Below are 21,746 nucleotides of genomic sequence, written 5' to 3'. Positions count from 1 at the left end.
ATCTTATCCCCAATACCCCAAATTACTGCAACTTTCATGTCTAATAAACACCCAATTCAAACTATTTGAGAAAAATAATTCTAATAGTTGTATGTTCAGTCTATGTTGATGAATAGGATATACTGCAGATGGATTGTGTATATAGTAATGCAGAGAAGACCGCAGTATTGTTTTATTTTTTTATTTAGCAGTTATGTATTTGATTATATTTTAAAAAATGCTGTGAACTTCTTTGCAGCACTATACTGTACATACACCCCATTACTCTGCCATCTATCGATTGATCTACACATTCATTCCAATATTAGAATCATTATCTACAATACTTTGAATTGGGTGTTTAGTAGATGTAAAAATTGCAGTAATTTGGAGTATTATGGAAAAATATATATTTTGCTTTTTTCTATCTTTCCTCCATTAATTATAATCACATTCTACAGGAATAATTCAGCAGTGCGTAACATTATTAGTCACCAAGAAAATCTATTGATCTACACATACGTACAACTATTACTGAAAACACACAAGTTGCATTTTGATAAACTTATTTCCTCTTTGAAAACTCAGTAGGTGTGACCATTTTTCGATCCCTTTTAGTCAATTTTCCTCTGGATACAAAGAAAGGGTTCGGGCTATTTAAACATTCTCCAATCTTTTTAGATGGGGTTGTTAACGCTTGTGGTATGAAGGTTTGTATTTTTTTTATTTTGTTTAGTGTAGATTTTTCACAATTGTAAATTTTTTTTAATTCTCTGCATATTATAGAACATTTTAACACTCCCATTACCAGTCTCTTTCTAATGGTAATTCTCAATGTTTTTTTATTAGCTCTGTATAACAATGCTTTTATGTTCACTTTAGTTCTGTACTCGCTGTTAATATTTGCATTTCAAATGCAGCCACATATTGAAATGCGCAAACTGGATATAAACAGACAACGCTCTTGCCCCGACAACACTTAGATGCATCTTTGCAGGAGAAAGGTTGTTTTTTTTTTTCATAAGTAATTCTAATTTTTCTGGTACATCCTGGCTGTCATAAAGATTAGTATGCCTCCCTCCACCTGAATAAATGAATGTATCAGCTTGTAGCCTTGAGCAGCCCAAGGCAATTTTCATCATGATAAATTGCATAATAAGCGAGAAAGTGTTTGCTTATTAATCCGTAACAAGATTTAGATTGAAAATGGCCTCTTACACCCGTGACAGGTACAGTAGTGACAGGGGAGAGAGAGAGAGAGAGAGAGAGCAGCGGAGGAAGAGACAGCAACAATGTGTGCAAGGGGGTGAGGCGTGCGTTTTTACCCTCCCGCCACCCTGCTGTGCTGCCCCCTCTCGTGCCTGATTTAACGCGTGCACAATAACAGCGCACAGCTGCCTGGCTCCTGTCTCTGATGTTAAGCATGCTTTACGAAGGAGCTTTTCTGCCAGAATTGTGCTTTTCTCTTCTCCTTTTTATTCTTTTCTTATTTTTTTGTATTTTTTATTTTATTCTGTATAATTTCAGCTCACATTTACTGATGGATAGCCGGCTGAAGCAGTACAAGATAACTGTGCACGGTTGCCGTAGAGTTTTGTCTCACTCCTTAAACCTCCAGTATTTACCGTGCAAGCATCATTTAAGTTTTGATTAAGTGCACGCAGGCTTGCGGATTGTAGGCCTCTCATCTCTGGCAGATGATGTGTGTGTGGTGTGGCGTTGGTGATTTGACTATAACATTTGCAATAATAAAGCATAGTGATGGTACTATATTAAATCCTTGTTTTACTCTATCCTTCAATCTCTAGCTTCTTTCTTTACTTTACTTTTTTCTCATATGGAAAGAACTACTCAAGGTTAAAGGGTTATTAAACCCTCACTTTTTTGCATATATCTATGGCTAGCAAGCAGTAGATATGCAAAAAAATTTTTTTTAAAAACCTTTTGAAACAGGTTTAAGCTTACCTGTGTCTTCGCCGCACGCTCCCGTCTGAACATCTGAAGAGTCTCGGGCGGCCGCAATGGATCTTGGGGCGGGCACAAGCCCAGTTCAGATGTTCGGCCGGAAGATGGGGAGAGACACAAGATAAGTCTATGGATCAGCGTGCACCCGCACAGACTCCGTGGGACATCAGAGAAGAGGAGGACAGAGGAGTCAGCGCTGGATTAGAAACCCGCACCAGTAATGGAGGGACAGCTAAAAACTCCTGGAAAGAAGAAGATGATTGGTTCATTTAAAGTAAGTCCTGACACTAACATTGGGTGTGTGTGTGGGGGGGGATAGCCTTTAATATCACTTGAAAGCAGATCAACATCCAAAAATTACAAGGCAATATTGAATAGTCCAGTAAAATAAAAACAGCTTTTGCTGCCATATCCAGCTTTAATATTAAAGTTTTCACCACAGTACTTTTTTCTGCCACTAGATGCCTTCAGTCTGATGACCATCATCATTTAACCCACTTCCTCTGAGCCTAGGTTGTCCTGGACACTTCCCCAGCCTGTGACTGGGCAATGAAAGGAGAATTGGCACAGTGATGAGCTCATCTCTTTGTCACTCTGCTTTTTCTTCTTATCAGCATGCTCCTTATCAGTACATGGACCAATTGGCTCCTTGTGCTGCTACTGCCTGTCACACTCCAGATTTGCTGCACAGGGACTGCAAGACGCCAATACTAGGTTAGCTTTCAGGTACCTATAATGCTTGCATTTAAAAATACATTTATTGGTGTATTAATGATTTCAAAGCTGTGATCATTTGTGTCTTTTATATCTGCTTAGTGATCAGCTTTAAAAAATCATGTTGAAACCAATAAATTAAACTAAAGAAAATATCTGAGAGGAAAAGATCTTCAGATCAGGAGTAGGAAGGTGTAATGAAGTACACTTTCATGGCCCAAAAAAGTGTGTCTGATCACTACTAGAAATGATCAGAGACTGTGGACACCAGGCCATCAAACCTAGGTTGGCTTGTTTAATATCCTATCCATCCAAATCCATGCACATTATTGTGGAGTTGACCCTCTCCTCCCTTTTGAGGCTATAACAGTAGTCACGGTTCTGGAAAGGCTTTCCACAAGAGTGGAAAGCCTTTCCAGAGCTTATCTGTGGGTATATATGTTCCTTTAGTCAAAAAGAGGATTGGTGAGGTCAGATACTGATGTTGTATGAGAAGGCCTGGCTCACATTACATTTATCATAAAGGTTTTCAGTAAGACTGAGGTCCAAGCTCTTTCCTGGACACTCATTCTTCCCACATCAATCTTAAAACCATGTCTGTACAGGTACATGGCTTTGTGTACCTGAATCTAATCATTTTAAATGATGTGCACCTTTACCTATGCTGTTTATACCCACCTACATGTTTACAATCCAGAAATCTGCATTTCAAAGTTCTTATACCAAATGTCTGCTTATTCCTGCAGGTTCATAATTAGATGTCAGCCCTTTAAATGTATATAGAGATTTCACAAACCACCCATCATACACAGAGAAAGTGGAACAGAGGTTCACTTACCTCATAGTTTTCTTTTAAGTTTATTTACTTTGTCTAGACCTGACACTTCAGGTTATGAATCATAATGGAGCTACCTTTCAAAGTCTCACAGTTGCCGACCTAACTGCCTCACCTGCAGATGAAGCATAACCGTCAAATAATAGCGCTCCATAATTGTTCATATATCTTTTAACTACAAGGCACTGTTATTAGAATAGAGCCCTTTAGTTAGAACCTCTGTCAAATTTTTTGCTATTTGCATCCCTTTTTAGGAGATTGTCATTACTTCCTGTTTAATTTAAAGATATGTCAGAACAGACAGAAGTGAGGGAAGATCTCATCAAGCTTGGACAATAATAACACATTTTCTAGTACTGTGAAGAAGGTTTAGTTGCTGTCGGCACTTTAGTGCTGCCTGTGTCCCCATGAGGAGATTTCTGTCCGGGTTATGGGTGTCTAGAGATCAGGGATTGGAATTCCCCTCTATGGGAGTAACCTAAAACCTGATAAAAGTTCTAAGTCTTCCCCACTCCATCCAAAGCTCTGGTTATAGCTGGGCTTTAAACATTCATTCTGGTCTCAGATTATACTGTTATGTGTGTATCTCTGGGGTCGGAATTACCCACCAACCTCTCATAAATCTTGGGGTCTCCAGCTCTGAAATTTGTGAAATTCTCCTTCTATTGCATTCCCCTTTTATGTAAAATAAATCCAATAAGTAGTGCAAAACTACATATCCAGCAGGAGATGCTGGAACCCCAGGTGTGGAAATCTCACTGCTCGACTCGTCCAAAAAATGTATGAAACCAGTGAGTGAGATAATGCCACTCGCATATGCCAAACGTCAATATAATAATTTATAGTAGAGTTGGTGGTCAGCATACTGAATATAGTGGGCCACAAGTTTGGCCCATTGTATCACTAATTGGATGCACATTATATTCCATATATGTAAATGTATAAAAGGTGGTCAGAGACCGATGACTTAGTACAGGTGATGGTCAGAGACTGCAGACTTCCTATATTAGAGGAGATGGTCAGAGAAGACCAGATGCTGCAGACATACTACTAGAAATGATCAGAGACTGCAAACTTTCTGCAGAAGGCAGTCTGGGAACATGACTTCAGTACATCACTGATATCACTGCCCTTTTACAAGGCATGCTTCCACATTTGGGCTTCCTGCAGCCCTATTAAAAAAATTCACGTTTGAAATTGCCCATAGATCTGTTATAGAAAAATCTTAAAATTAAATACCTAAAAAGAGTAAAAGCAAGGATAGCACAGATAAAGTAAGGGCATATTAAAGATATAAAGCAAACCATTTAATTAGCAGAAGCCAGGCTAATAATTATTTTGCCCTCACTGGACTTGTGGTTGTACAGGTACAGTATAAGGTAGGTTACAGTGGACAGCATGGGGTCCTCAGCCACAGGGAGAGCCCCAGGGCTCTAGGACACCGATAGACATTGTTCTCTTATTTTTGGAGATTGGCCAGGTGGATCTTATATTTAAAGGAGAATTATGGTGAGGGTGAAATATGCTCATCCCCATAACTAAAATAAAACTGTAGCTGTCGCACGTTGGCACTATTGATCGAGAATAAAGCGATCACGTGCTGCTGATTGCTCACCTCACAATCTTCTCAGTGCAGAGTGCGATGACTGTCACCGCTCTCCGCATGGATTCCTCCCTGCCCTCTATTTCTCCAGCACTGACTGGAGGAACAGCCCAGTAGGGGGCAGGCTCTAGAGAGGCAGAGCCAGCTGTCAATAAGCCATCTGGGTGGATCCCAACAATATGGCTCTGCGCTGTCAGCATATAGCGGGGAAATAGCCCGCTATATGCTGAGTTTTGGGTCCCAGGAGATCATTAGTATATGTCCGCCTGTGACCCTAAAGAGAGCTATGGCAAAAAAGGTTGGGCCATAGTTCTCTTTTAAACTCTCCTAAATCCTATTCCTTGCACTTATTGCAATCACGCAGTCAAGTCACTTTCACAATAGCTACCAGCTGATTTTCTGAAATCTGATCGGACTCTGCTTGGTTGTGGCTTGCTTTTGTTACCTCTCAGTTCATAACTGGCATCTACTAGCTAAGCAAGAGATGCAAAGGATGGTCATACCATTTATGTCCCCAGAAACAGCCTGTAGCCAATCACCTGCCCCATCATGCCTATCTGCAAGAGCACAGCCTGTTCCTCAGTCTGCATGCTGGGACTTGTCATTCCCCAGCAGCCAGAGACCCAAATATTCCTGTAGCTGCTCTGCATTTTGGTAAGTGGCTGACTAGTATTCTGTCTTCAGAGGAGCAGTGAAATGAAATAAACATTGATTTAGAATCACATGAGTGTGGAATAATTGAGTTGAGAATTTTGCTTTTACTCTGAGCAGAAAAATTGAATCAGTTGGAGAGTTATTATCAGGGGCCTGACAGTATGAAGATTACACTTCTGATTGCTGAGGTGACAGCTTGGGTCAAAGCCCATGTCTAGCACGACAAGATGGGCTGAAATTAGATTAGACACATATCATGTTTTCTGGATATAAACGACTTACTGAATGTGGTGGTCTGTTTAAAGAAGAACTCCGCTAAGCAATATTTCCATTGTAACTGCTAACATAGCCACAATGTAATTTATTGAATAAAAGGCATAAGTCCATTAAGTTCAACCAACAATATGAATAAATACATTGATATCCTCTATATAAGTCATAGTTATACCAGTACAAGATGGATTAACGCTCTTTTGTTTCATTGAATAAACCTGCTTCTGTTTATAAGGCCCAATGAACATATTGTGTGTGTGTGTGTGTGTGTGTGTGTGTGTGTGTGTGTGTGTGTGTATAGATAGAGAATATATGAATATATATGTACAGTGTATGTATCTATATACAATCAGGTCTTTTACATGTCCAGTCCTGTTCTGGAGTCACTGGTGGAGCCAGGCTAAAGAGCCTGTGGTTTTGGCACCCCTCTCTCATGGAGATCTGAATAATGTGATGAGGGGTTCAATCCTTCCTGGGAGCACCCTAAAATTTTTTTTATAAACAATTCAGTTTAAAGTAGAACTATGGTCAAACTATAAAATCACATATGTGATGTCTCATGAGGCATTGCAAGACTGACAGCCAGAGGCATCTTTACCAGTGGCAGGTGCATGATACGTCTTTTTAGTTTTACCTGGAGATCCATGATTGTCTGCCCCTGTTCTAGGTGATGGATCACCCCTCTGTCCTGGCTAAATGGCAGGGCGGGCCGGATGATAACAGTGCGTCCCCAGTGGCCAGTCCATGCTTGTTAAAACTGTGCCTATGTGCAATGTGCTCTCTGTCCCTCTTAGCTCAGTCGCTGCTGCTAGTGGGAGAGAGAGCACTGCACATGGGAGCAGTTTAAACGAGCTTAGGGCGCCCTTATAATGTCTGGCTTGTCCTGCCCTTTAGCCAGGACAGAGGGGTAATTGATTACCTAGAGCAGGGGTAGGCAATCTTGGAACTCCAGCTGTGGTGAAACTACAGGTCCCTTCATACCTATGCTTCTGGGAGTCATGCCTGTGGCTGTCAGTCTTGCAGTACCTCATGGCACTTGTAGATCCACAAAAGTGTGCCAAGGTTGCCTACCCCTGACTTAGAGGTTTTTGCACGCAGGCCATGCAGTACCTACAGGTATGCAGTGAAGATGGGGCTGCTTTTTTAACATCTGAACATGCTTTGCAGTGTGATAGGGTGAAGGAAAGCATGGGGGGTTTTTGTGAAAATTGTGCAGAAAGGTGAACTAACCCTTTATTTGTGACCTGGAGTTGTTGTTCGAAGAAACTAACTTTATCATTGCTTTGAACGTTCTGGACAAGAAAAGTTTTGCCTGCAGAAGATCCTTCTTTATTTTGCTCTTCTTTCTTGGCAGTTTTCTGCCTTAGCATCCCCTGGATATTGGACGGCACTCAGTCAAACCTTGTCATTGTTCTAGAGAATGTGGAACAGTTGGTGATGCTGCTGGAATAGGCCTCCTAATACCTGCCTTTGTTTGCAGCTCAGGCTTTGGTGCCGTGTGGCAGCTCCAATCTTTTCCTCTGAAAGCCGACATGTCAGCCAGCTGGTCCAGCTGCAGGATGGGGTTAATCTCTGACCACGTCGTACCCCTCCTGAGCGATGTTAATGAATTATCAAGAAGCCTGTTGCTTTCCAAACTGTTTTATGCCCAGCCAGCAATGAGGGGAGAGAAACGAGTCGCAGTGCAAATCTGTGATGAAATTGGAAGGAAGCTTTTGTCTGCAAGATTCTGTATACTTTCCTATGAAATTGGATGTTAAATATACATGTGCATTTGTGTGCAAGACAAAAACCTTTTCTGATTTTGGATAGTAGGGAAGTTTTTTTTTTATGCTACCTGGAGCCTTTTTAGGTAGCGTTACCCTCACTTACTGTTTGGTAAAATGTTAGCAGGGCAGGAAGTAAGGCTAAATCTTGTTAACAGAGCCCCACAGATAGCAGTAAAAACCCGCCAGCTAATAAATCCTCCCAACCTATCCAAAAGAAAAATGTTTTGGCTGAACATACACTTTAAAGCTGAACTCCAGAAAAACAGCTAAATAAGTAGATAAAATACATAGGAGCTATATTTCTGTGCATACAATTCTGTTATTTACACAGCCCGGCCACACAGTACAGCCAGATAGAAGAATCTACTTGCAGGTAAAGAATTCCAGTGGTTTACTTCTGACTGGACAGTGCAAGACTGATAAGGTCATCCTCTCTGCTCACTCAGCTTTCTCGTTCTATCAGCTTTTGCCATGACAACATATTTGCATTCAGCACAAGAAGTTTGTACAACGTGCTTTAGTTCTTAAAATCTGAAAACGTTCAGGTTGACTTTGCTGTGTTTTTATGATCTTGGTGGGGAGATAAGATCACAAGCTCCATTCAGGGAAATTAATCTTTCACTTGTCAACATAGAACAATGTATGACTGTCAGTGCTCTTAATGGTTTATAATTGTATATATTTTACCCCAACCTGTCCGTCTATCTCCCACCCTGACTGCCTTTAGGTGATCCCTAAAGACTCTCTTCAGGGAAGCCTATCCCACCTCAACCTAACCACCAAACCATCACATTCTCAAACAATTCATCCTAGCTACCTCCTCTTGTATCACTGGCCCCTCCCTTTTAGATTGTAAGCCCTCACGGGCAGGGCGCTCCTTACTATCTTGTCTTGAATTGTATTGTAATTGTAATGTCTTTCTTATATTGTAAAGCGCTGCGCAAACTGTTGGCGCTATATAAATCCTGTATAATAATAATAATATATAAATACGATGGCAGCCATATTTGTATATTACATATACAAGCTGTACTTCCAGCCTAATGCTGCTGTTATTGTGCCATTCTTCTTTCTCTCTGTGTAAATTTCTCATCCTGATAAAACTGATCAAAGTAGACTTTTTGTTAGCTAAAGATTTTATCTCAACTCTCACTCATTACTGCATAACTAAGAGGCTGGTATAAAGATAGCAGGGCCCAGCATGCTACTGGTGCCCTCTTTTCTATGGACATACAAACCCATGTGCCTGTCTGGTATTGTTGGATGTGAAGAGACCCAAACCCTTTTCTCGACCCATCTTTGTACCCCTCCATACACCCAACTTTTAATAAATTCAAGTGTCACAAGACAATCTCTGTTCTCCTTCTCCAGCATTGGTCTGTGGACAAGCTCCAGTAGAGCTCCCACTTCATTGTGACATATGATTGCTGTTCTTGGCAGCAGTACTCTGAGCCTAGGCTACTTGTTGACACTGAGGACAGGGTATGTATCTATGGCAGCCTGAACTGATAGGATGGAGTTGGGTAACACTGGGTAACACAGCCATTGGGCAAGCAGAATGCAGAGGGCAGGCTGGAGCAAGGAGAAGGTACACTATGTAGCAGAAACCGTTAGAGCACACCTACCTATATGAGCTTGTTGGACATCCCATTCCAGTACCGTGGGCACTGATATGATGTTGACCCTTATTTGCAGCTGTAGCAGCCTCCACTGTTCTGGGAAGGCTTTCCACAAGACAAGATTTTAGTTTGCGTCTCTGTGGGACTTTGTGCCCATTCAGTAGCAAAAAAGCATTTGTGAAGTCAGGTACTGATGAATCAATGTTTCGATTTCTCACCAAAGTGATCTGTAGGGTTTAGGTCAGGTCTCTTTCTCCACTCTACACTCATCAAGTTAAGTGTAGGTGTGATATTTTTATGTCCACAAACTTTTGGTCATAGTGTAAGTGTTGCTTTTACAACAGTTTGTTGTTATACACAGGAAGTATAACGTTGAGCTTTAAGTTAACCTACAGTATAAAAAAAAAGATCTTCCTGGTCCAGCGGATTGTGTACCCACAATGTTCAAGTCAACCAGAACTGGGTCACTTAGAGATTAGGATTCCTCATATCTAGCTGGATGAGCCGAGACGCCAGTGTAAAACAACTGTTCACTTTTTTGTTATAAGGCAAAGGAATATAAATCAAATACACAAAGGCGTTTCAGTAGAAGGTTTGAGTATCACATCCCAGACAGCGAATACCAAAAATCAAAATTTAACAGCAATTTGTGTAAAATCCCCAAAACTTTTTATTAGTGACTTAATAGTTAAAACCATATTTCAGTAAACATCATGTTGATACATGCTGGTCAAACATCTGTATAACATTAAATACATGGTCCCAGGATTAAATCAAAGTCTATAGTTTCAGAAGGTAGCGGTGATATAAAGTTAGGCTCCTCGACATGTTTCACCAACACTTGGCTTCTTCAGGAGGATTTGACTGCCTAGAGAATGCTATCCAAACAAACAGTGGAATGAGTGCTTTTTCTTCAATAAACATACATAATAGCATTAAAGTGAACAAAGAATATGGAACCTTGCTATAGACCAGCTTGTGGGTGCTGAGACAGAGCTATCGGAGGACATCTCCCCTGGGGGGCCCTTGGGAGGAGCAACACTCACAGGAAGGTAATAATACAACAGGGGAAAAACTAGAGCGGAAAAAAAAGGTGGGGATACATATATATATATATATATGTGTGTATTAGCAATAAGCGCTAATGCTCTTTATGCTAATACACACATATATACTGTATGTATCCCCCCCCTCCCCTCTTTTTTAATTTGAGCAATAATGGATTCTGCTGTTTGTGCATGCTAGTTTTTATTCTGTTCTTTCAGCTTTTGGTTGATGAAGAGCAAAATTGCCTTTCAACTCACAGGAACTCCTAGAGTAAAGGTGCCCATACACTGCTCGATTCTCGTACGAGAATCGGGCGAAATCCCGCGATCGTACGAGAATCGAGCAGTGTGAACTAAGACGTGCGACCGTTTCTACTGTACGGTCGCACGTCTTTTGTCGAGCCAACATGTTCGAAAACCCACCGAGAATCGTACGATTCTCGGCGGGTTTCTAGCCTGCTCGCCCGATAGCTGCGGAACGGGCCGGTGTGTGCACGCGCACACTGCCCGTTCTGCATTGCCGTCATCAGAAGCCCTCCCCTCAGCGGGGCGGGCTTTCGACGATCGCAAGTACGATCTGCCCGTCCAAGGTGGGCAGATCGTACGGACTTTCAAGAAGCATACGACCATCGCAAGACAAAAGTCTTGCGATGGTCGTAAGGTGTATGGGCACCTTAAGATCTCTTAATCTGCACCTAAAGCTGCCCATACACCAGACGATTATTGTACACTAATCGCGGGTGATCCCACGATCGTACGATAATCGTAAGGTGTATGGGCAGCGTGCGACCACATTTACTGTAAGGTCGCATGATTTTCGTATTACGAGCACGCTAGAAAACCGTACGATTTTTGGTGGGTTGGTAGCGCAATCGCAAGACAAAAGCCGCACGGCCTGAGGTGCGTAAGCGCACACTGCCCGCTCAACATTGCAATCATCTGTAAGCCCTCCCCTCAGCGGGGAGGACTTGCGATGATCGCAAGTACGATCTGCCTATCCACGATGGGCAGGTTGTACGAAATTTTTATCACCTTACAACCATCGCACAATGAAAGTTGTAAGGTGTATGGCCATCTTTATACAGTATTTTCAAGGAGGTCTCCACCTATTAGGTTTTTGAGAAGTGGGAACTTTCTTATTTTAGCAGGAAGAGAGCTACAGATTTGCAAGGAACTTGCCCCATGTGTGACCACCAGTTTAATCATATAACTGAGAATAATTTTGGGTAGACTGATGCTTTAACTCCTCAACACAAGCTTCTCTTGTGTATACTGCACCAGGTATGTAAAGCCTTACTAATAATAAGAAATACTGTATGTTGGGTGTTTGAGGTCAACTTACCTGTCTCTTATTTAGCTAACCTGGACTGTTAAAGCCTTACTAATAATAAGAAATACTGTATGTTGGGTGTTTGAGGTCAACTTACTGAAGTACCTGTCTCTTATTTAGCTAACCTGGACTGGTCGCTAGTCTAACAATGTGTATTATGTCTTTTGAGCTTACAGAGGACTCAGAAATGCTCATCTTTCCTAAAGCTGCTGAAACCAATGGCTTATTTCAGCAATTTGAATTGTAGAATTCCTGTCTGTTCTTGTTACACAGAATGTTTAATTGACTTTACAGCTCACTGGCAAGGTGTGCTTATTCAAGGTGCCAGCCCACACCTCCATAAAAATACTGTTTGAAGGTGTAAAAGAAAAAAAAACATGGATGGGGCGGATAAGATAATATATTTATCTTTGCCTAGGCAAGGGGGATGTCATCGTCCTTCCAGCCAGATCTCTTAGCATGTTGACTAGCCCAAATCCCACGAAAAGACTGCTGCTTGCAAGATTTGGGCTACTCCCCTTTCCCACGGATATGATTGGCAAGAGCATGATGTCACCCCCTTCACTACAGAAGTCGCGGAAAGGTGAATATATTATTTTTCCCCCCACCGGTTCTTTTTTGGAATGTATGCAACATTTAAGGAAGGAGGAGCCACATTGAATGAGTGAACATTGACTGAAGTGCAAGGCTCGCTTTAAGCAAACCTGTTCTTTTCCTATGTAGGGACCATGTAGATCCCTGCAGCATCTTCTACTGGCTTCCCTAAGGAGCCCTGTGTATCTCTACATTGATCCCAGTTGAGGTTTACAGGGGACTACCTTCCCCCTTCGTTTGGGCCAGTCACCAAATTCCAGTGCTGTCGCATGGAAGAAAGGGGACGAGTCATATTCTCAGGAAGGAATCAGTAAAAAATTAGTAAATGCCTGAGGCCCGGAGGGGCAATAAATCCAACCTGTTGCTTTGCCCTGTAATCGGTTAAGCGCAGGTTTACTTTAACATGACCCTTTCCTTTGCCTACACTGTTCCATTCAGCTGGTAATCGGGAAAGAGAGCCCTGTCCTAGCTCCAAAAAACGTTTTGAATCTTATGCAGAGAAATAGACTCCTTTCTTAATCCCCCTGTTGTGCCCAGCGCTGTCACATGGCAGAGGGAGTCGTATGCTCACCCATACTCTGATGTGTGGAGTATTTTACTGCGAGATGTGAGGAAAGAGTATATGTTGCTGGGAAAGGAGTAATATCCTTAGAAAGGTCACTTTTAGGTGGTGACATCCAATTCAAGCCAGATAGACTATAATCCTATGTTTAGTTTACTAATTTGCATTGAGATTGTAGTCCATCATGCTAGCGAGCTTGGAGCTTCTTTACAACACACACACGGACCATGGGGAACAAAAGTAGCCCCCCTCCAGAAGGAAGGACAGTGTCGGCACCAATTCAGAGATGATTTGAGGATCTACAGCCGAGTGATACACAAATAAGATACATTTTTGTTCATAGTTAAGGTACTTGAATGCATTTTTAAGATTTACAGTGGGGCAAAAAAGTATTTAGTCAGCCACCAATTGTGCAAGTTCTCCCACTTAAAAAGATGAGAGAGGCCTGTAATTGGCATCAGGGGTAGACCTCAACTATGAGAGACAAAATGAGAAAACAAATCCGGACAAATCACATTGGCTGATTTGGAACAAATTTATTTGCAAATTATGGTGGAAAATAAATATTTGGTCACCTACAAACAAGCAAGAGTTCTGGCTCTCACAGACCTGTACCTTCTTCTTTAAGAGGCTCCTCTGTCCTGCACTCATTACCTGTATCAATGGCACCTGTTTGAACTTGTTATCAGTATAAAAGACACCTGTCCACAACCTCAAACAGTCACACTCCAAACTCCACTATGGTGAAGACCAAAGAGCTGTCGAAGGACACCAGAAACAAAATTGTAGACCTGCACCAGGCTGGGAAGACTGAATCTGCAATAGGCAAGCAGCTTGGTGTGAACAAATCAACTGTGGGAGCAATAATTAGAAAATGGAAGACATACAAGACCACTGATAATCTCCCTCGATCTGGGGCTCCACGCAAGATCTCACCCCGTGGGGTCAAAATGATCACAAGAACGGTGAGCAAAAATCCCAGGACCACACGGGGGGACCTAGTGAATGACCTGCAGAGAGCTGGGACCAACGTAACAAAGGCTACCATCAGTAACACACTACGCCGCCAGGGACTCAGATCCTGCAGTGCCAGACGTGTCCCCCTGCTTAAGCCAGTACATGTCCGGGCCCGTCTGAAGTTTGCTAGAGAGCATTTGGATGATCCAGAAGAGGATTGGGAGAATGTCATATGGTCAGATGAAACCAAAATAGAACTATTTGGTAGAAACACAACTCGTCGTGTTTGGAGGAGAGAGAATGCTGAGTTGCATCCAAAGAACACCATACCTACTGTGAAGCATGGGGGTGGCAACATCATGCTTTGGGGCTGTTTCTCTGCAAAGGGACCAGGACGACTGATCCGTGTACAGGACAGAATGAATGGGGCCATGTATCGTGAGATTTTGAGTGCAAACCTCCTTCCATCAGCAAGGGCATTGAAGATGAAACGTGGCTGGGTCTTTCAACATGACAATGATCCCAAACATACCGCCCGGGCAACAACGGAGTGGCTTCGTAAGAAGCATTTCAAGGTCCTGGAGTGGCCTAGCCAGTCTCCAGATCTCAACCCCATAGAAAACCTTTGGAGGGAGTTGAAAGTCCGTGTTGCCCAGCGACAGCCCCAAAACATCACTGCTCTAGAGGAGATCTGCATGGAGGAATGGGCCAACATACCAGCAACAGTGTGTGCCAACCTTGTGAAGACGTACAGGACAAGTTTGACCTCTGTCATTGCCAACAAAGGATATATAACAAAGTATTGAGATGACCTTTTGATATTGACCAAATACTTATTTTCCACCATAATTTGCAAATAAATTTGTTCCAAATCAGCCAATGTGATTTGTCTGGATTTGTTTTCTCATTTTGTCTCTCATAGTTGAGGTCTACCTATGATGCCAATTACAGGCCTCTCTCATCTTTTTAAGTGGGAGAACTTGCACAATTGGTGGCTGACTAAATACTTTTTTGCCCAACTGTACCTCCTAAGTTTAGTGTGACTTTAAGCAAGAAAGTTAGTAGAGATCTAAAATATTAGTTGTCACCAGAACAAGATATGGGGTGAGTCATCCAATGGGGACAAATGTTTCAGTGAGCATGCCAGAAGATAGGAATTTCCTTTCATAGGTGAGATTTCATTTCTCTTATAGTAAATCTCCCTGGTGAAACGCAGACAGAAAACTAGGGGTTTAAACATTTTGCTACTCTAAAACAAAAAAGAATGGGCTGTATATACACCATAACCATTCCTTTCTCTATCCAGCTATCCAAAATCAAGGAATACGTCTCGTCTTTACCTATAATTTTTTGAATCTTTAGGGAGGTTGAATATTGCCCTAATCGTATTCTGCTTTTGAGCATGTTTTTATGCATTATTGGTGTACACATCTTTAACAGAGCCTTCCGCCCATTGTAGAAAGCATGGCTTTTGACATTCAGCAACTGCAAAGGACTCTGGGACAGTCACAGGAAGTGTTTTTATTAAACACCTCCATCTGCCATTTAAAACCCTGCCTGGAAATTGGAAACAGTGCTGTTGTTGGGCCCTGGTCTTTTGTGATATTTATTCAGAGCCGGGGCTGCATCATTTGTTAACAAGACCCTTTTAACACTTCGGACAGATTCACATACTGTTTTCAATCTTCACGCTTAATTATTCGATTTTGTATGTGATGCAGGAACACCCTGACTCCTAATCACTGCTCATTGATGGGAGTCCATTATATTCTAACTGTTTGAGTGATCCCATTGACCTTGAACTGACATTATAAGCTGTGTCTAATCTTTTCACTCTATATGTTTCTAATGCCTCCTTTTTTATTCTTCTTCCTTTCTGCCTGATCCCTGTTTAGCATCACAATCGGGTTGCCCCTGAGCCCGGGAGCAGACTCAGCCCGCTCGGCACGACACGCTCTGTCGCTCATTGCCACGGCCAGACCACCCGCCTTCATAACAACGATTGCTAAGGAGGTAAAACCTTCTCCCCATCTTTTCATTGCATCTGCGCCAAATTCTTTCTGAATGGTAAAACCTGTTTCTTTTTTTTTAATTGCCTTCTTCCTGGTTGTACATTATCTAAGGGATTCCGTACAGATTTCACATCTCATTTGGAAAGGACAGAGCTAGATAAAGCCCCAGTTCATTAAAACGGGACTCAACAAATCAGGACAACAGGCTCCATATTGTTCAGCCTTTTAGAGCACCCCTCAATGTGATCTCACTGTAGAGTCATTTGAACAAATTCATTCAATCAACTCTGCTGCTTACCAAAAAGAAAATCTTAACAATTGCTCCTGGTATTGAATACTCCATCGGGCAGCAATGTCTTCAAGCACTAAAGCCTGCTGCAGAATCTTCATTCTGCGACTGTTTGATGACAGTGCATGTGCACATCCACCCCCGTGCACTTTAGTTCTATCTGCTGACCCCTACATCACTACAGGACAGAGTAGTGGCATAGGGTCTGGTGGGAGAAAGCATAGAGCCCAACAGGGGGACCAGGTACCCAACACATAAGTTACTAATCCTGAAGCTTTAACCCTTGTAGACAAGAGTTCAGACTCATTGCCCATGGAAGAATTAAGCATTTAGACTCCTCTATTACAGGAGTAATTCTTTGAGAGGTGATCAAGTATCTTTAAACTGCAAAGTCTAGAGGATTTGATAAAAGAAAAAAAAATCTTTTGACTTTGTGCCAAGAGTCTTTTTTTTTTCACACCAATATATAAAAAAAAATCTGCCAATAGAGTTTGTGCATAAATATTTCCCCAAGCAAACTGGGCTGTGTGCTCACTTTTGAATGCTGAAATGCTGAAAAGTGCACAAAATGGCAGTAACAAGAAGGGGAGTTTTACTGGAGGGTGATTGCCGATTCTTGTGGCTGGATTCACAGAAGGTTCCAGACAGCTGCAGACACTCAGCTTGTAAAATGCATTGATAGGCTGATGGTGACCACAGCTGTCCACTCCAGTTCAGATGTAATTGCACATAGAGCCATTACCTGCAGTTAGAGACAAATGATCTCCACTGGATGCAAGCTGTCCAGGGATGATCATCTGTCTCTAAACATACGTAATCACTCCATGTGCGATCATAACCGAACACAGGTGAATTGCTGCGGCCACTGTCAGCCTGTCATTGCTTTGTACGGGCTAAGTGACAGCCTCCCACTGACCTCCTGATGTCAAAAAGAATGAGGGGCACAGACAACAAATTATTCCAGGTGTCTGATTTTTGGGACCAGCTAATTTGCAGCCCTCATAGAGGCAGAAATTAGGACAAAGTTCTCTCAATAGAAATATATTGGTTACACAGGACTTCACTTTCAGCAATTAAAAGTGTTGGTTTTTTAAGCTTTAGGTGACACAGATACTTTTTACCCAGTTTTTTTTAAACTAATCTATATGATTTTATGAAATGTATTTACCATGTGAGGAGAAGTGTTGGAACATCTGTCAGTTTTTTATTGCTTTTAGTGCCCCCCAAAGAGAAATGTCCCCTCATTTCCTATCCCAGTAACCATGTACCGTGACAAGAACTGAGGTGAGAAATCTTAAACAGAGATACAAACTGCAAAACGTTTTGGTAAAGTGAAGAAAGTTTGGATCCTGCTTTGTGAGGCCACATTGATGCTCTGTCCCATAACTTCCTGCCCTGTTAACACTTTGTGGCTTTTCCACATGTGGGATATTATCTGAACAGGCAGTGTGGAGACATTTCCCATAATGCTACATAGAATATAGTACTTTTTCTCATGCTATTTAAGATTACAAAAAAGTTTTGGTTGCGTTCATTTAGTAACATGTGCTGAATTCGTTGGGGAAAGAGCATTTATTGTCCTCATGAACTCATTAACAAGTTACACTCCGATTGGTGTGTGCTTCACGTGCATCCAAAAACATATTAATTATCCACAACAATGTTGTTTGCTGATATGTCCCTGGGACTAGAAGTGAGGGGACATTTTACTACAGACAGTAAAAAAAAAAAAACTTAACAGAAGTTCTTACCTTTTCCTATTCTATCAGAAAAGAAAGCATTGGCTATAGATACAATTAAAGCTCTGCCCCATTATGCTAAAATTACCAACCCCACCATTCAATAAAACAATGTCAGAACCCTTGTGGCAAGTAAAACTTCTGGCATTAAATTGTTGAGTGTTTAGGGGCTGAATTTTTGTCGGGAATGGCAGGGCTTTAAGAAACCCCAAATTAATTTGGGGAAGTCCGTGTCAATGTGGGTTGAGGCTATAACGCTGGAATGGAGGGGATGTAGAAATCACGACATGCCAGAGAGGAATGTAAAGTTGACCATACACCTATAGATTATCTGCAGACTTTCTATGGTCAGATGAAAAAGTGCCACAGATTCCTCCATCTACGCTAAACTGTGTGTATGGAGGATTCTCCCACTGGGCCAAGATCCAGTTTTTTGCTAGTCGACCCCGCTGGCTCTCAAAATACCTGAACAATGCCTGCATCCAATCAGATCGTTTTAGGTATTTTGAGAGCCAGCGGGGCCAGGTAGCAAGATACTGAAGCTTGGCCCAGTGGGAGATTCCTCCATCTATAGGTGTATGGCCAGCTTTATACTACCTTTTTTCTTGCAGGGAACTGGCCATTTGAGTCATTTTGAGATCTGACAGGGTCTCTTTGATGCACACTTGGGCAGAAATTGAGGCCATTTTTACATCCTGGATGTAGGCTCCAGAAGGATTACAGGGGCACACAAGGGTTATTTTGAAGTATATCATGTGTATACAGACACCAGAAGGTTCCTGTTTTTTAGCAGTGCTACTATAAACAATTTTTAGGACCCGACAGGTAAGATTTCCTGGGCTTTTTGTATATAAAGTAGTCTAAACTGGCCCTGAAATATAGGCTCTACATTAACTACATATACATACTCTACCTAGCTCACACTGCGGGTACGTGGCCTTCTGATGGACTCAAGTGCAACAGTGTAAGAGAAATGTTCTTGTCCTGTGATAACTTTCCCAGCTGCAGTTCCCTCCAAATGTTACCGACTGTCAATTAGAGGCAGCAGCTGTAATTATTGAAGGTTTTCTCATTCCCTGGAGAGTGTTCTGTTCCTTAAGCCCAGTTTACTATCTATTATGACAGAATTGTAATGAAATGCGATTGATCACCCTATCATTCAGAGGGATATCCAATATGTCGATTTTACTCTTAAAGATCTATGCATGTTCAAATAACAGTAATGTATGAAGTGAAGCTCCACTGTATTACAGAGCAATAGTTAAAGAAGCGCTCTGGTCTAATTCTAAAGCGGGATATAGTAAAACGAGGAGCTGGTAGGTGCACAACATATGATCAGTTCTTCCCTTAAGGTGCCCATACACTGCACGATTCTCGTACGAGAATCGTGGGAAATCCCGCGATCGTACAATAATCGTGCAGTGTATGGAAGTCGTGCGCCCGTTTCTACTGTACGGTCGCACGTCTTCCGTCGAACCAGCATGCTAGAAAACCCGCCGGGAATCGTACGATTCTCGGCGAGTTAGTGGCCTGCTGGTTCGACAACTGCCAAACGGGCCGGTGTGCGCACACGCACACTGCCCGTTTGCAGTCATCGTAAGCCGCCCCTCATTACAAATCCCAGCAATAATACATTATACAGGCTGTTACCTGTGTCTGAACCCCTGTAAGTCGCTGCGGCGGCGTGCTCTGCGGGCGTGTGTCCGGCTTGTGCGGTGGCCGTGTGCGCGGTGGGCGTGGCGTCCACGGCGTGCATAGCGTAACTAGTGTATGGAGCCACGAACAGGTGGGCGTGAGTGGGAAATTTAAATTTTAGCCAACGAATCGACGATGAAAAACGCTGACAACGTTTTCCATCGTCGATTTTAATCTAATAACTGTTGCAGCTCTACAGAATACCAATGTATAATGCAGCGGTACACTGCTGAACACCAGCAGCTATAGAGGGACAACAAATCCCAGCAATAGTACATTATACAGGGTGTTAAATGTATTATTGCTGGGATTTGGTGTTCCTCTATAGCTGCTGGTGTTCTGCAGTGTGCCGCTTATAAAAAAAAAAAAGCTCCCGGCCTTACCTTGAATGACGGTGTTGTTGGTTGTCGGCGGGCAGTGGAGAGTCGGGAAGCTCACCGGGAGGGGAGGGCCAGATGCATGTCCTCAGCGTGTGCGGTGGGCGTGGCGTAAGCGGCGTAGCGTGAGCGGGTTTACCGGCGTATGCATGGCGTGAGCGACTTAACCGACGTGGGCAGCAGCGGCGAACGGGAAATTTGAATTTTAGCCAACGAATCGACGATGGAAAACGTTGACAACGTTTTCCATCGTCAATTTTAATCGACTTAATCAAATAATTGTTGCAGCTCTAAAGTGCATGGAATCATTCACAACTGTTCCTACCCCAGAAATGTTTATTCCAACCTCACCAATAAAAGACAAACACTCTAAGGTCAGTTTTGGTGAAATCCAATAAACTGGCTAGTACAATGAAGTCAGTAAACCCAGGGAAAACCCACATCAGCAGGAACAGCATACTTAGTCCATGAGTCCATGTAATGAGTCTATGGTAGAAAGTAAACCCAGGACACGGGTGCTGCTAAACAAAAGCACTAACCATTATAGTATTGTGCTGACCACAGCATCGCCAAACTGACAGCTGAATGTTACATAAAATGGTACATCAACAGCTAGGGCCCCAAAATCAAATAAAAAAGATGGACGTCCCTGGTTTAGACAGGGGAAGCAAGTATTCATCCGTCTCCAGTGTATTTTTCTGGAATTGTAGCCGCTCGTTGCGTTGCAGCTCTCAATATACTGTAAATTATTATTTTTTTCTGTGTTGTGCTATAATCTGTCTCTGCAGGTCCACAGGCACACGGCTCTGGCTGCAAACACGCAATCTCAGCAAAATATCCACACCACCGCCCTGGCCCGAGCGAAGGGAGAGATTCTGAGGGTCATAGAAATCCTGGTCGAGAAAATGCCATCAGATGTTGTGGATCTCTTGGTAGAGGTAGAGGAATTGTTTGTCTTCTTTCTATACTCTGTGAAAAGTAACTTGTTTTCTCTGGATTAGGAAGAGATGTTGAAGCATCAGTTTGAGTCACAGGGTGTTGAGAGGTGCGGGCAAAGGGCTGTTTATTTTGTAGTGTATACCCCTAGAGGAGAAGACATCCAACCACAGGATCCAACCTAGGTGATCTCAAGTTTCACAGAGATGAGAAGCTCGGCTCCAGCTCTAGGCCTCACTATGAAATGGAAACAAGAGCCCCATAGCATCTCTATTTCAATAACCCTAGCCACATATATATATATTACAAAAAAGCACAAAATCTTCTTTAACTGGTCAGCACTTTGAGCCTCATTTATCAACATATTACGGCAGTGTTGCCTAAACCAGCATTGTTAGAGGAATTGTCCCAATCTTTTATTAAGCCCACTTGAAGCAACTTATAATATTAGCTGGATATATTCAATATGTAGTAAAAAGGTAAATGACCAATTACTTACTGTATTGATATTACAGTATTGCTGTACTGCAACTGATCCTTACCGCAAGCCTAAAATCCTCTACCACCCCCTTCCCCCCAGTCTGTAGGTTGCAGAGAAGGACTGCTTTGCCCCCTGTAGGGAGCATCAACTTTGCTGATTGGAGAGCTTCAGGTTTGACCATTGCAGAGAGACCGCTACCCACACCCATATAGCACGGCCTTTTTCTACAGCTTGGGGGAGGGGAAACGATTTTAGACTCGCTGTGGGGATCAGTTGCAGCAATGCCAGAAGTAAGACACATGTCATTTACTTTTTGC

At 42.4% G+C, this 21,746-nt stretch overlaps 1 protein-coding gene across 1 annotated transcript in view; it reads left to right on the top strand.

Moving 5' to 3' along the window:
- The window catches only part of WDR7 (WD repeat domain 7), a 348,971-nt gene that overhangs the window by 263,595 nt on the left and 63,630 nt on the right, over nucleotides 1–21,746 (top strand). The window contains exons 23-24 of the mRNA XM_018576230.1: nucleotides 15,796–15,913; nucleotides 20,801–20,950. Coding sequence (XP_018431732.1) covers nucleotides 15,796–15,913; nucleotides 20,801–20,950 — 268 coding nt within the window. The remainder of the gene's footprint in view (nucleotides 1–15,795; nucleotides 15,914–20,800; nucleotides 20,951–21,746) is intronic.

Source organism: Nanorana parkeri, unplaced genomic scaffold, assembly GCF_000935625.1.
Source record: "Nanorana parkeri isolate BGI_ZX_2015 unplaced genomic scaffold, ASM93562v1 scaffold61, whole genome shotgun sequence".
In the NCBI taxonomy this organism is placed as follows: Eukaryota; Metazoa; Chordata; class Amphibia; order Anura; family Dicroglossidae; genus Nanorana; species Nanorana parkeri.
This window is presented reverse-complemented; position numbering and strand designations above follow the sequence as displayed.